General features: G+C 37.1%; 2 protein-coding genes and 1 pseudogene across 10 annotated transcripts; 1 reads left to right on the top strand and 2 right to left on the bottom strand.

The window, feature by feature from the left end:
- Nucleotides 1-654: 654 nt before the first annotated feature.
- LOC129308663 (cyclin-dependent kinase C-2 C-like) lies at nt 655-5,421 on the top strand. Its single transcript, XM_054949951.1, has 9 exons — nt 655-1,023; nt 1,530-1,814; nt 2,341-2,652; nt 2,757-2,984; nt 3,196-3,293; nt 3,536-3,647; nt 3,733-4,233; nt 4,998-5,130; nt 5,286-5,421. Exons 1-9 carry the CDS (start codon nt 670-672, stop codon nt 5,291-5,293), a joined length of 2,031 nt encoding a protein of 676 aa, XP_054805926.1. The 5' UTR covers nt 655-669; the 3' UTR covers nt 5,294-5,421.
- On the bottom strand, nt 3,620-6,886 carry LOC129308682 (uncharacterized). Of its 9 annotated transcripts, none has more exons than XR_008592703.1 (4): nt 6,318-6,886; nt 6,090-6,185; nt 5,321-5,450; nt 3,620-4,237 (listed from the first exon to the last, which is right to left on the bottom strand). XR_008592703.1 is itself a non-coding variant. In XM_054949984.1 (2 exons), the coding sequence occupies exons 1-2, from the start codon at nt 6,546-6,548 to the stop codon at nt 5,331-5,333; spliced, it is 348 nt and encodes a 115-aa protein (XP_054805959.1). In that variant the 5' UTR covers nt 6,549-6,886; the 3' UTR covers nt 3,620-5,330. The 9 variants fall into 9 exon arrangements, 1 of the variants encoding a protein (XP_054805959.1); XR_008592702.1 differs by having other exon boundaries at nt 5,321-5,447; XR_008592696.1 differs by having other exon boundaries at nt 6,130-6,185.
- An 812-nt stretch (nt 6,887-7,698) lies between these two features.
- Nucleotides 7,699-11,407, bottom strand: LOC129317836 (uncharacterized; annotated as a pseudogene).
- Between the last annotated feature and the right edge of the window lie 2,249 nt (nt 11,408-13,656).

The following is a 13,656-nucleotide window of genomic DNA, read 5'->3' as shown; positions in this document are numbered from 1 at the left end:
TATGAACTCTCTCTCTCTCTCTCTCTCTCTCTATCTATGTATATATATGTAGTGTACATAAATACATGCATTTTAAATACGAGTCTCGAAACTGCCAGTAGTAGTGTGAAGAATGGGGCCGTTGGAAGTTGGTCTGCAACGACCTCCACCACCATGGTACCACACAAGCAAGTAGCAATGGCTTCTCTCAGTGTCTCTGTATCCAACCAAAGCAACTACCCAAAAATTATGACAGAAACTCCAAGCGGTTCCATTAATAATTGTGCCCTTTCTCTCTCTCCTTTCTTTTGCGACACCAAGAAAACTCAAAAGATGAACCAATTCGCCTTCGGACCCACGAATTTCTCTTCCTTTGCTTCCGGACCCTTTCTCACTAACCACGAACTCTATGGAAATCCTCCGCAGATCTCGCTTTCCCAGTGCACAGAAAAACCATTTCGGGAAGAGAGAGAGAGCGCGCTGGTGCCATCCAGACAAAGGCATATCATTTTTCAATAATGTCAAATGCTTCCTTTTCTGGGTTCTGCTAACTTTCTCTGAAGATGTTTGGAGCTGATGCAACCGCATTGGAGCTGATGTAGGGGTGATGCCCCTATCATCCTTCACTTCCCGAATAGGGTCGATCGCTTTCTTCCCTTATTGATCGATTCTAGTACAAATTGGGAGGAAATGGGTTGCATTAACTCTAAGAAGGCAATTGCCAGAGATTCACCTCAACATGTGCTTTCGGTATCGGCAACCACCGACAAGAGGTCTGCTGTTGCGGAGCCTCCTTCCAGAGTCCAATCTGGGGTTCTGATTTTTGGGACCAAAGCGGAGCAAGCATCGCAGGATCGGATACAGGATGGGAAAAGATTTAAGAGGAACAGTTCTAAAGGAACTGGCTCTTTAAGAATTTCGTATCGACTCGTGGAAGCGGAGCAGAATGCGGCCGGATGGCCTCCTTGGCTCACCTCTGTTGCAGGGGAAGCTATCCAAGGATGGGTGCCTCTCAAGGCAGATTCATTTGAGAAATTAGACAAGGTTGGAAAAGTGCATAGCTATTGTTTGTTTTCACCATCTTTTTCCTTGGGCCTGAATGGCTGAATTGTTTCAGCACTGTCATTACAGAATTGGACTTCTCTTTTCACTTGAGTTATTTTCAAGTTGTAGTTTATTTTCAAATAAACTATAAAATAGATCTAGGCATTTGTATAAGATACGGTTGCACCATCAAACTCGTGGCGGGAAACAGTAGAAAACTTACAGCCCTTTTATTTTGTGTATGACCTTGAAACTCCACATTATCATGCGGATGCTGACTTTGGGATTGTGGCAGAGATTTTAAGATCATGATTATGCGATGCTTCTTGCTGCTAGACATGTTATTACGTTTAGACCTGTTACATTTTTTTTTTTTTTGGTTTACAAGTACTGTGTTGATTTGTCACTTACCTATGCTATAATTGCTTGGTCATACTGTCATTATCTAGTCAACGTATTCTCAATTTCGGTCTTTCTTTTTAATTTTTTCTTTTCTTTTTCAATAGATTGGACAAGGTACGTATAGCAGTGTGTTCCGAGCACGGGAGGTTGAAACTGGGAGGATGGTTGCCTTGAAGAAGGTGCACATTGAGAATTTTCATCCTGAGAGCATTAGGTTCATGGCAAGAGAAATAGCAATCCTACGTAGGCTTGACCACCCAAACATTATGAAATTGGAGGGTATAATTACATCACGACTATCAAGTAGCATATACCTTGTATTTGAATACATGGAACACGATCTTGCAGGCCTAGTTTCCTCTCCGGACATCAAGTTCAGTGAGACTCAGGTTTGTCAGTATCCTCTTTCTGATAAAGTTGTATATTTTTAGAATGAAACGTTAGGCATGTTAGAGTGGTGGGGAGAGGGACATGGCTCAGTTACAGTCGGAAAGTTCTTTTACACTGTTTTTGGGTTGAAATTATGCACCAATTAACATTGAAGAGAAGTCCCTGGTAGCTGTCATCTTCCTTTTGTTTCTTTAAAATGTAACTAGAACCGTTTGGCCAAATTGCATCTAATTTCCATGTTTTCAAACCAAAACATCTAGTTTAAGGCACCTCCTTATCTTACTTCATAGAAAGCCAACATGTCTTATGTTTTAGCTCATTTTGTTTATATGAACAATCTAGCTCAAAATGCCTGAAATTTCTGGCAAGCAAAGCTGAATGATTCTGATACTTGCGCTGAAACCCTGCTCACAGTGGATGAATTGCACTTCAGAGTCAAGCGTTTTAGGCTAGTGTAACAAGTGTCTTTCTTTTTGCGTTAGCTCCTTCTAGAGGTTAAATACTATATATATTTTGGTCAAACAGGTTAAATGTTACATGAGGCAATTGTTAAGTGGACTTGAACACTGCCACATCCATGGCGTCATGCACCGTGACATCAAAACATCCAATATATTGGTGAATAATGAGGGTGTTCTCAAGATAGGAGATTTTGGATTAGCAAATACCCTTAATAACAAGAACCCATTAACCAGCTGTGTAGTGACTCTATGGTATCGTCCTCCTGAACTTTTGATGGGATCAACAAACTATGGAGTATCAGTGGATCTGTGGAGTGTAGGCTGTGTATTTGCAGAACTTTTTCTGGGAAAGCCTCTTCTTAAGGGGAGAACTGAGGTACTTATCTGGGTCTGTCAACAAATCAATGCCCGTTCACTTGTTGGCGCTAGCTTTACAGTTAAGGGGCTGCTTTAAACTGATGCATCCTTTTGATTTTACAGGTTGAACAGTTACACAAAATATTTAAGCTTTGTGGCTCTCCACCTGATGAGTTCTGGAAAAAGTCTAAGCTTCCTCTTGCAACAATGTTTAAACCTCAGACTCATTATGAATGCACTCTAAGGGAGCAGTGCAAAGAATTTCCAGTTACTGCTGTAAATCTAATTGAGACTCTACTTTCCGTTGACCAAAGTAGGCGTGGGACTGCCTCCTCTGCCCTAATGTCTGAGGTTAATTCCACTAAAGTTTTGCATACGTCCTCCTAGATTCATCCTTTTGCGGAATGATTTATAAATGCATTTCTTTCGCATAACATGTACTCCAAAAAACTTATTCCTTTTTTTGGTGTATTAAAAATCTTATTCTATTATAATGCTCTCACGATGCTATCTGATTGTGTACAATTAAGCTAGATTATTGATATGATCTTTCATCTTTCAGTATTTCAGCACCGAGCCTTATGCTTGCGATCCATCAATTCTGCCAAAGTATCCACCTCACAAAGAAATGGATGTCAGGGATTTGGAAGAAGCACAAAGGTAAGAAAATTGTCGCAAGACACATTCTGGAAGTGCTGGTGTTCTAGCTATTATCGCTCGTTGTGCTTGTTGAATGGAAATAATAGGTTACGTCATCTTCTGGGACTAGTCAATTTTTCAAGTTCTCGTTTATTTAAAATTAAGTATATCTGATTTTGACTTTAAAAAAGCAAACAAAATATTTTATATCCATTTTCGGTGACAGTCAAAGCATTTTATTTTATTTTTTTGGGTACTCTCAGGAAAAAAGCTGGAGGTAAAGTGCAAGATGCTGCAAAACCAAGAAAACAGAGGCGAGTCCATAAAATTTTGCAAGAACCAACAGATGTCAATAATTCAGCTCAGAAGAAAGAGGTGCTCTCTGAGTGTATTATGTTATATATATTCTTTGTAAAAGATCACCAGTTCTTACTCCTATAATCTTTCCTCCTTGACATAGGAAGTGCAGTACATCTCTCGAAACGCTCGTAAAGACGATAGAAAAGCACGTCTTCCTAAGGAAAAAGGAGGACCTATGCATAGAGGGGCATCAAAGCCATCTTCAAATGCAATGTCAGGGACTACCCGCGTAATGGATGTTTCTCATGGCTTTAGTGTACCGGTGCCAGTCTCAGGATCCAATGGCTTTACATGGGCAAAAAACAGAAAAGCAGATGCTACATCTACTTTATCAGATGGCTCAAAAAGCAAAATTAGCGCTCTCGATCCATCCTTTGCAAAAGGCACCTATGATTTAACCAAACAAGGGACAGATGTATCAGAAAGAAAATACATTGGCAATGCAAGCCATATGGACAGGACTTCCAACCATCGACAACAAAAGCATCAGCTTCCACATGGTACGCCGGCCTCTCTTAATGAAGCTGATGAGTACAATCATATAGATGTGTCCACAGATTTTGATCCATCAGAACAAACAGATGTTGTGATCAATACTCAGGTAACTGAAAAATCTCAGGCAATTATAATCAGATGCTTTTAATCACATGCTAAAGTACAATGTTATTGAACAACAACAACAAGTCTTATCCCATTAGATGGAGTCGGTTACATGGATTGCACGATATCATTATGCTCTATCAGCAAATCAGCCTTTGAAAATATTGTTAACTAAAAGGTTTCTTTCAACAACTTTTACAAGTGTTATTTTTAGCCTTTCTCTACTCCTCTTTATAGGACTCAAGACTATCTGTTTCATTTTTCTCACTGGGGCCTCTCATAGCCTTCTTTATACGTGTTCGGACTATCTCAAACAATTATATACCATCTTCTCCTCAATGGATAGTACACTCACTTTTTCTCACATAAGCTCATTACAAATTCTATCTTTTCATGTATGGCCGCACATTCATTTTAATATTCTTGTTTATACTATTCCAACTTTAAGCTCTTAGTGTCCCTTTAAAACCCAACATTGAAGATTATAATAAAATTATCCACAAGTATTCACTTAATAACTTCAAACCTCTCAGATGTTACTGTCAATAATAGTCGTCATTGTTGACTAATCCTAATGCCACTTGTTAGTCAGAAATAAACTAGGACTCCTGCCAGCTACTTCAGGACTTGGCTACGAACACTTGATATGATGACTATTTCTCTGTGTGTAAAACTGAATATAAATGTGGATTGATGATCTCACTTTGCTTCTGGCTTATCACAGGAAATAACATCATTTTACTTTCTTTCTTGAAAACCTTACAGAGCCACAGAAAGCAAGGTGATCTCCCTGAATTATCAGGACCCCAAATACCTCGACCAAATAGAATCGTTGAGTCGTTGCAGAGGAATGAAAACGGTATTTCTCGATCAACTCGCAAATCAAGACTAGGAAGAGGTAAATAATTTGTTTTTTCTATGGAAGAAACTAATGTTAATGCGTTGGATGGTCATATAATTCTTGGGACCCACCTCTTTTTGTTTGAGAGTAAATTTGAAGTTAACCCACGAATCATTATGAGTACTGATAAATCAATGTATTTTCTTTTCCAGACAACTGATATGAGAATTCTTAAATTGGAGCTAACCTCAACTTTATTATAAGGATGCTTTGCTAAGCATGGCATCCACTGCTGAACTGTGGCACAGCATGTCTGCATCTGAAGCACTGAGACATCTGACATGATCTCTTCTGACATGTTTGGCCGCGTTACCCTGCTTCAATTACAAGAGTTTTATCAATTTATCATAATCAGCAGGAGTAACACTGAGATGTAGGATTGCAGATATAAATGCCCACATTGAAGATGGTCTATTTTAACAAGAGCCGTTTAATCTCCGGATAAAAATTTTGTTAATCGATTAACCCAGTTCTCTTTTTTAAACATCACTGCAGGTTGGAAGCACACTTGATGTTTGGGTGGGAAAGGGCTGGGGGTAGTTAGTTACACTGCTCAGATTAGAGAGTATCCTATTTTTTTCTAGGAGAGTATGCTCTCGTCTTCTAAAATCTAATTTTCTTTTTGATAACATGTATATAATAAAACACGCTCCGAGTCTGAAACACAACTCTCCTACAAAATGGCACAAAAAAACTTAAAAAACAGAGAAAACTTCGAATCAGATACAACATTTTTTTTAACAGAAAAATAAGATACAACATGAAACCTGAATCTTCGAAAGATGCTATCTTTATCTTAATGCAAAGTAGCTATAGAGTTGCATGAATTCCCCTATCACAATATTTATCAATATGATCCAATATGCTGCATTGACAAACAAATTCGAAAACATGCCCATACAACAACAACGACAACAAAGAAATATTTGCTAGAAAGTTAATCTGCAGATTTGTACGTTGGAATCACCCAAAATATTGCCACAAATAGTCAGCTACCTCACAATTGAAAAACTTTGTGGTGCGTGATCAACGATCCAGTTTAACTAGTCGTCCTGGGTATACATGGCAATTAAATTTTCAGTGGGAGGCATACCTTTTGAATAGGTGCCTACAAACTGCTAACTAAACTAGTCTAGTCGATAATCTGGATACCGAAACTCATTTAAAAAAAAAAAAAAAAAAACCTCATGCTTATCTGAAGATTGGGATTCCATGTAAACAGCCCTTAACGAATTCTCAGTAGCCCAGGATCTATATAATAGAACATCCCTTAAATCTTCGGCTGTTTGAAACTTGATGACGTAAAACTTTCGATCACAAGTGAAACCATCTGTCACTTGAAATTCAACTTGAGGATACCATGCAGGTGAAGAGGAGCGCTGGGAAGAAATTTCGCGCTCAGATGAAGCATGCATTCCGAAATTCCCTTCATCAGACTCTTGATCGAAGGTAATATCTGGACCTTTTTTTTTTTTTTTTTTGATAGAAAAGAGGGGACAGAGCCCACAAACAAAGAAATTAAGAAAATTCTGGGGATTTTGGTCCCATGCAATCCTTTCGCACTAAGTCCCTCAGAAATGGGGGAGCTGAATCAAAAAGAGCGGAATTGGAAATGCCAAATTTTGCAAGGGACGCTGTTACCATGTTTTGCTCACGAGGAACAAAATTAATACAAACGCTCCAGCTATATTTGAGTAGAAATTGGATCTCCAAGAAGACAAGGCTTCCACTATAGCTCCGTTTGGTTCGGGGGGAGGGGAGGGCTCCTCTTTAGGGGAGGGAAGAGGAGCCCCTCCCTCCCCTCCCCTCATTTGGTTAGGAGGAGGGGAGGAAATTTTTAAAATTTCCCTCCCCTCCAAAGCCTCCCCTCCAAATTGGGGGGGAGCTCCCCTCCCTCCCTTCCCTCTCCTTCCCCTCCCCTTCTCGACCTCCTCTCCCCTCCCCTCGAACCAAACAGACCCTATATGATTGTTCAGGATAATTATTAATTAAATCCACCAAATTTTTTAATATCTGGACCTTTTGACAACGAGTACTTTGTGCTAAAGCTAGCTTTCTCCCCGCAACGCCACTTTCAGATTTCAGACAAACCAAACTCATACGAACCACACTATTAAAAGATGAGGCCCAACTTGATCACAAAAAATGAAAACAGATTAGGCCCAACAAATAACATTACGGCGGCACCACCTAAAACACAAAATAGAGTTTAGAATGTGGGCTTGCAACCTTTTCGCGGCCATGCAGGAAGAAGGCTAAACTTTTTTTCTTTTGACCAGCCTGGCCCGTTTATTTCTTCTGCAGATATCAGAGGAGGAGCCCTCCCATACTTCTTCCCCTTTCTTCTTTGTTAAACTTACTAGATATTAAATTTTTAAGGATACATGATTTTAAAAATAAATTTAATTACAATAAATTTGATAAATATAAGTGCATGACATCATAAAATCAATTTATCATAACCTACAAGCCAGCAACTATAATAATCTTTAAAAATTAAATCAAATAATACGTCAGAAAATTTTAAGTTTAAGCTTGAATTAGTTATAAATTGATAATCTCATAATTGGTTTTGCTCTGCATGTATAACAAGCCCATTATGCATCCCAAAAAAGCAAGGTCAATTGAATCATGGTAAGAAATGGGACATGCCTCTTACATGACACACAAAATATTTAAGTTTCTATTAAAAAAAAACATAGCCTAACTGTAATACATGGAACTTTGTCTTTTACTTTTAACTTGGAAGAAAAGTTACCTTGCGTTCCTAGCTATAGCATCTACATAGGATATGACAGGTATGAAAGCTTGTAAAATGAAATGTTAAGTGCTATACAATACAATTGATTGAGGATCAAGAGTCCATTAATGTGGGTATTAGGGCATTGCCACCAAAATCAATCTTGTTCAATCTAATGCAGCACATCTTGCTCTGGCAATTCTTGTGGCTTTTGCGCCTGTCATTTCAAATTTTAAACTGGTCAGTCCTAAGTTCAATTACATCCCTCAAAGTCACCAATTTAATCTCTCATATATATGTATATGGTTTGTTATCAATATGAAAAAGGGTCATATAACACAAGCCCCTCTCAGGGGATTGCATGAACACTGAATCCTACATGTTCAACATGACAACATAGTACCTGAATGGTTAAACCCAGATCAACAATGCCATCTTTCAGATGTTCTCGAAATGCTTCAAGCCCTTTACTTGATATGTAGCTGAACCGATGAATGTCCAGATCAATCTCAAAGTAGTTAGTGCCCTGTCAGCGACAAGACCAACAATGTTAGAATTTAGGGCTCGCGAATCAATCCCTCTCCACAGACATGGTAATGGGCTACGCGCGCGCGCTCACACACACACTCTCCTTCCAGTCCTTAATGTAAGGCAAACTTAACCAACTTCATGCTTAATAAAAAAGGATAGTTGTATAAAATTGTTTTAAAAATGTAACTTTCCAATTTTTCTCTTCTTTACAATTAATAACCATATTAAATTGCTGTCTTGGAATTCAAACCGTAATAAATAAACAAAGGGTAAAATTAAAAATTTACAATTAATTACTCCAACTTTCCTTAATTAAGGACAAAAAAAAGCTTTCAAAGTTTACCTTATTAACTATCGGAAGGAATATATATATGTAGGCATGTTTTACCTTATAAAAGCTGTGTTGAGGGCATGAGAGTACACGTTTTTCATTGTATGCATGCACCAGCTTCCTTTCAGCAGAGCTCAAGTTCATATCCTGAGGATTGACTAGTCCGGCCATGATCTTTAGCCTTTCTCTGAAAGGAATACTTGAATCTTTTGTGAACCCTTTGATCTTTTCTACCTCATCAACTAATTTCTGCACAAGCTTATAACTGTTTGTAACATTACCTGATGAAGTGTCTTCAAAAGATAAATGGTCAATCCAGTATAAATGGAAGACTTTTCTTTTTCCCATTTCCAATTGATACGTTTGATTTTGTTTGGACCTTATATAGTATCATTTAACTCAATGAATAGCAAAAGAAAACATTCAAAGTACCTTTATGCTTTCCTGAAATTGGGAAGAAATATGTTGGTCCGGAGTCTCAGGAACCTTGAAATATAGTACAAGATTCATCCCTTCTCCATCACTATCACCAAGGAACATTGCAGCTGGATATGTAGGCATCTGCCACATGACACAAAACAAGGTAACATGATCCATCACAGCCCATTCAGCAAAATCCAATCTCATACTAAAAGATAACCAGCACCATAATTATTATATATAGACATGCCAGGATATTTACAACCAGAAGTGGGGGGATTTTTCCGGCAGATTTCAGATTTGGAAGCTCAAGTTTTTGGGCCATGTGGTTTATCTTTCGCGGGCAGACAAATAAATCAACACCAATGGGAGCATATGGACTGTGATTTGGAGAGCAGACTTGCACTTGTCTCTGGAAATTGAATCATCAGATCAGACAATCATGTAATTATGTTATTCTGTAACAAACAAATATGAAAATTAATTCCAAAGTCTTTATTCCATACTTGAAATAGTTTTCACTGCGAAGTTTGAATGTCGATGGTGGAATTTCTGACCAACATCCAGAGGATGGCTTCTCTCCTTTCTGGCAAGGAATTATGCATCCTTCTCTGGGACGATACAGATATCTTTTTGATTGACCTTACATGAAATTAATTATAAGATCAATGAGTTTAATCCATAATAAAATATCGATGCCTCATCTAAAGATTATAATTGTGGATAAAACCCACAAACTAAGCAACTAGTAGACATACTTGTGTTTCATTTTAGATTTTATGCATGACTCTCAATACTATAACAAGTTTTCTACACTGATAGTTAATTTTTTTTTCATTAAAAAATCATATTTTGGTTATTGACAGATAAGTATACTTTCAATTTGGTTCTGCATGCATTGTTTTATTCAATTTAATCTTATAATCCAATATATATAAGCTGTAGAAACCTATACCTTTCATAAATAAAAACAAACCTATGCAAATTCCAAAATTGCCTACCAGTGACCAACTGTGAAAGTTTTTCTCCATGGAATGAAAAATGAATGTCTTAATAATTTACCTTATTCAGTTATTTCTCTCTATCACAGGATCTTTGCTTGAAAGAAAGCTTGAAAATCGTTGTCTGCATTTTCTGACATTGGAGAGCCTTGCTTGGCGGATATCGAATTTTTTCATTGGAACTTGCTGAAGGAGAAAAGCTCAATTTGATCGTATCATCTTGAGTTTCTCTTCCACTTCATGTTTCTGTTCTTGAACACCTTTGAAACTTCCATGACTTCTTCCTACGTGAGAAATTTCACACTTACTTGCATCAGCTTTAACGTAACTTTCACAGTACTCTTTGCACATAAACTTGTCACCTCCATGTATGCTAGCATCGTCATCATCTGAATCAGATTCCAGAACACTGACAGTGTCAAAATACGATTCCTTCTCAGAAGTCTCTGCAAGTCATGAAATAACTAACAAGTCAATATCATTCCTAGGTACAAAAGCAAGTTCTTACGAAACATTCATTCCTTAAATGTATGAACATGAGTGTCAGCTGTCAAGTGCATGAATAAACACATGCTTTCACAAATACTTCTATACTAACAGTGACGCTACACATAACCTGACAAATTGAGGACCGATTTGGCTAGGCTGGACATAGCCCAAAAAAAAAAAAAGTGTCGGGCTGGATCACAGACTTGGGTCAACCCTTCAGGTTAGCAAAGCCCAACCTGGCCTGGTCTTTTTCAATATCCCAACCCAATTCAACAGGTGAACATCCCTAATAGATAGTGAGATCTATAATTTGAAAGTGCAGAGCTAAGTGGACAAACATGCATGAATGATCAATGTATACCTTCTATGTGTTTCCTAGCTCGGTTGTAAGGAGTTGACTGACGGAAGAAAAGGATCATAAAGATTGTTGCATCATATTGAGTGTGTTGCCATTCAAGCTGAGTAAGTTGAAATGCTGAATTGGACACTAAAGATCGCCTGCAAGTAGTAGTCGAGCCATTCTCAAAGTCCATATGAAGAAATTCACTAACAGAACAATAATCTGTCACACATGTCCCTGCATCGCTATGCCTCTTCTTAACACCAACATTAAACACTACAGAATTTGAGACCTTTCCACTACGTTTCTTGATCCAGCGCAGCTTCTTCCTTCTTCTATTATTTCTTGAAGGTACTGGCACACAATGACCCATTGTATGTTGTTAAATCACTCAACTTTTCCAGACTTTCCAAATCTGTTTTTGTGTGGATAGTGAGCCTCAAAAGAATCTGTATACCAGGTTACAAAAGTACCAAGGGATAATTTAGATCAAAGCATGACAGCATCCAATGTTTCTGACATTTTACATTTTACTGAATACAAGAAATCTGCAGACATAAGTTCACGCAATACTTGTATTGTACAATAGCTTCCAAGTATAAGTTATCAAGCTGAAAGATAATTATTAAAACATAGTGAAAAAAAACTTTTGAAACATGTATGTAGTGTTTTAAAATATAAGAGCAATAGTTTCTGCTTATCCCATAAGAAGTTATCAAAATGTTACACCTTCTGTGATTCAAAGTGACATAATTTCATCATCAAGTTCAAATAAAAGGAAGTAATAATTTTCATGGAATGTATATATATATATATATATATTTGTTAGCATCAGTTGGAAAATCATAGTTTGAGTCGTGCCTGTGGACACTGTCCTTAAGAGCTATTCCGCCGCATTGGATTGATTGTACTATAGCTCTCCAAGATTAAACAGCCTCTTTCTGAAAAATGAACAAGGACACAGAACAACAAAACTAGTAGAATAATACTTAGGCGGCACAAACATAGTGTAGAGATGGAGGAGAGAATAGAAACTCATGAGTCTGGCACTGGACATACTTGGCACCTTAGGCTATATATGTATAGGTGTAGCTATATGAATGACTTTTCAACACCAATTAAGCACCAGTTTTAAGAAAAAATAATCCATAAAGTCACTTTATGTTTTGAACATTGAGGATGGAGTTTGCAACAATAAACAATCAATGAAAGTTACTAAAATTTGATAAGTGCTGAATAAAACTCCTCTTGGGCTGTAACTCAACATTTAAACACAACAAATTTGTGTTTTTTTCCAAAAAGCTCAAAATACAAAATTAATTTAACAATTTTGCAAAACAAATCTGGTAAAAAGAACCGTGGTTCTACAACTCACGTATAGGGGTTGCACAAGTTCACTTCTCTTTCAAGCCCATTTACTAGCCTACTTTCATTCTTTAGCATATATACACTAGGAGCTCTTCTTATGTGGGCAATTGGGACTTCTTCTTTTGAAATAACTACAACATATATGTATACACCAACACACACACACACAAAGTCACATACCTCCGGACCTGGTAGGTCGAGATCAATAGATTTCCCATTCCACAAACAGAAGAAAGTATTGCTTCTTAATTTTCAATAGACAGAGGAGGTTTTATATTGGCAAAAGAATACAAAAGTTGAGCGAATAGACATAGTGAAGCATGTGATTCTAGCCTCATCTAATTGATATTTTTGTTGTCTCTTGAGAGACTCCCTTTAACTAGAACACGTCGCTACTTAAATTAGGTTGCCTGCAATCTAAATATGGAGTTCATACATTTCAAGTTGAAAGTATAGCACATGGAAATGCCGCACTTGTTGATGAACTTCAAGTTCAAGGGGTTTTTGAGCCTGACATATTTTTTTTGGCCACTGACCTTGATATATTGAAGAAGGTTAATCGAGATATATTTCTCAATATAATTTTCTCTTTTATTATTACATATATGATATGTTTGTGACTGACTTATTTATAATCAATTTCTTTGCTAAATAGAGCTTATCATATTATGTCATCATGGTTCTTATTATATTATTTCACATTGTACTACCAAGTTACTAAGCATGAAAAAGATCATCTCAAAATATTTCAGTTATCACTAAAACAGTAAAATTATTGTAAAAATAAAAAAAGAAAAGTTGTATTTTTTTCCTTACATTTCCCCCCTTTTGGATGACAAGTTTGTGGTTTGTCCATATCATCATCACCTTAGAGCTGTACTTGCTTTGCAATCATGAACTGGCACTTTAAGGAAGCACACTTGAAGTCTTTCGCAAATTGTTTGATAGGTTAATTGGGAAATCATCGCTGGGTAGATCGCCTCAAGTAGACAAACTTCATACAAGAATAACTTGGGCAACCATTATATCAATCTGCATTATATGAAGAGGAGGATTCTTCTTTTTCTTTTTCTTTTTTTTTTTGGTTAAATATTTTTTTATGTATTTTAACTTGTATATACAATATTGTCCTTTTTTAGGATAATTCACAATCCACGCTCATTTTTCCTATGGATTGTGCGTGCATTCCCATGAACTGAACCGGAGTGGTAAATAAATGTTACTATTTGATATGAAGCTGTTAATTAGTACGATGGTTTCTTCTTGTATGAATCGAACTAGAGAAGTTGTTAATTCTGATTTC

The sequence above is a fragment of the Prosopis cineraria genome, unplaced genomic scaffold (genome assembly GCF_029017545.1).
Source record: "Prosopis cineraria cultivar Desert tree isolate PC_DT_omini unplaced genomic scaffold, ASM2901754v1 PC1, whole genome shotgun sequence".
NCBI lineage: Eukaryota > Viridiplantae > Streptophyta > Magnoliopsida > Fabales > Fabaceae > Prosopis > Prosopis cineraria.
This window is presented reverse-complemented; position numbering and strand designations above follow the sequence as displayed.

What these genes read in the sequence shown, in the direction of transcription:
- LOC129308682 (XM_054949984.1), bottom strand. Translation starts at nt 6,548, where the DNA reads ATGCATGCTTCATCTGAGCGCGAAATTTCTTCCCAGCGCTCCTCTTCA. An exon ending in AATCTTCAGATAAGCATGAG is followed by an intron (nt 5,448 to 6,317) that starts GTTTTTTTTTTT and finishes TAATTGAAGCAG; the next exon opens with GGTAACGCGGCCAAACATGT.
- LOC129308663 (XM_054949951.1), top strand. Translation starts at nt 670, where the DNA reads ATGGGTTGCATTAACTCTAAGAAGGCAATTGCCAGAGATTCACCTCAA. An exon ending in CATTTGAGAAATTAGACAAG is followed by an intron (nt 1,024 to 1,529) that starts GTTGGAAAAGTG and finishes CTTTTTCAATAG; the next exon opens with ATTGGACAAGGTACGTATAG. An exon ending in TCAAGTTCAGTGAGACTCAG is followed by an intron (nt 1,815 to 2,340) that starts GTTTGTCAGTAT and finishes TTGGTCAAACAG; the next exon opens with GTTAAATGTTACATGAGGCA.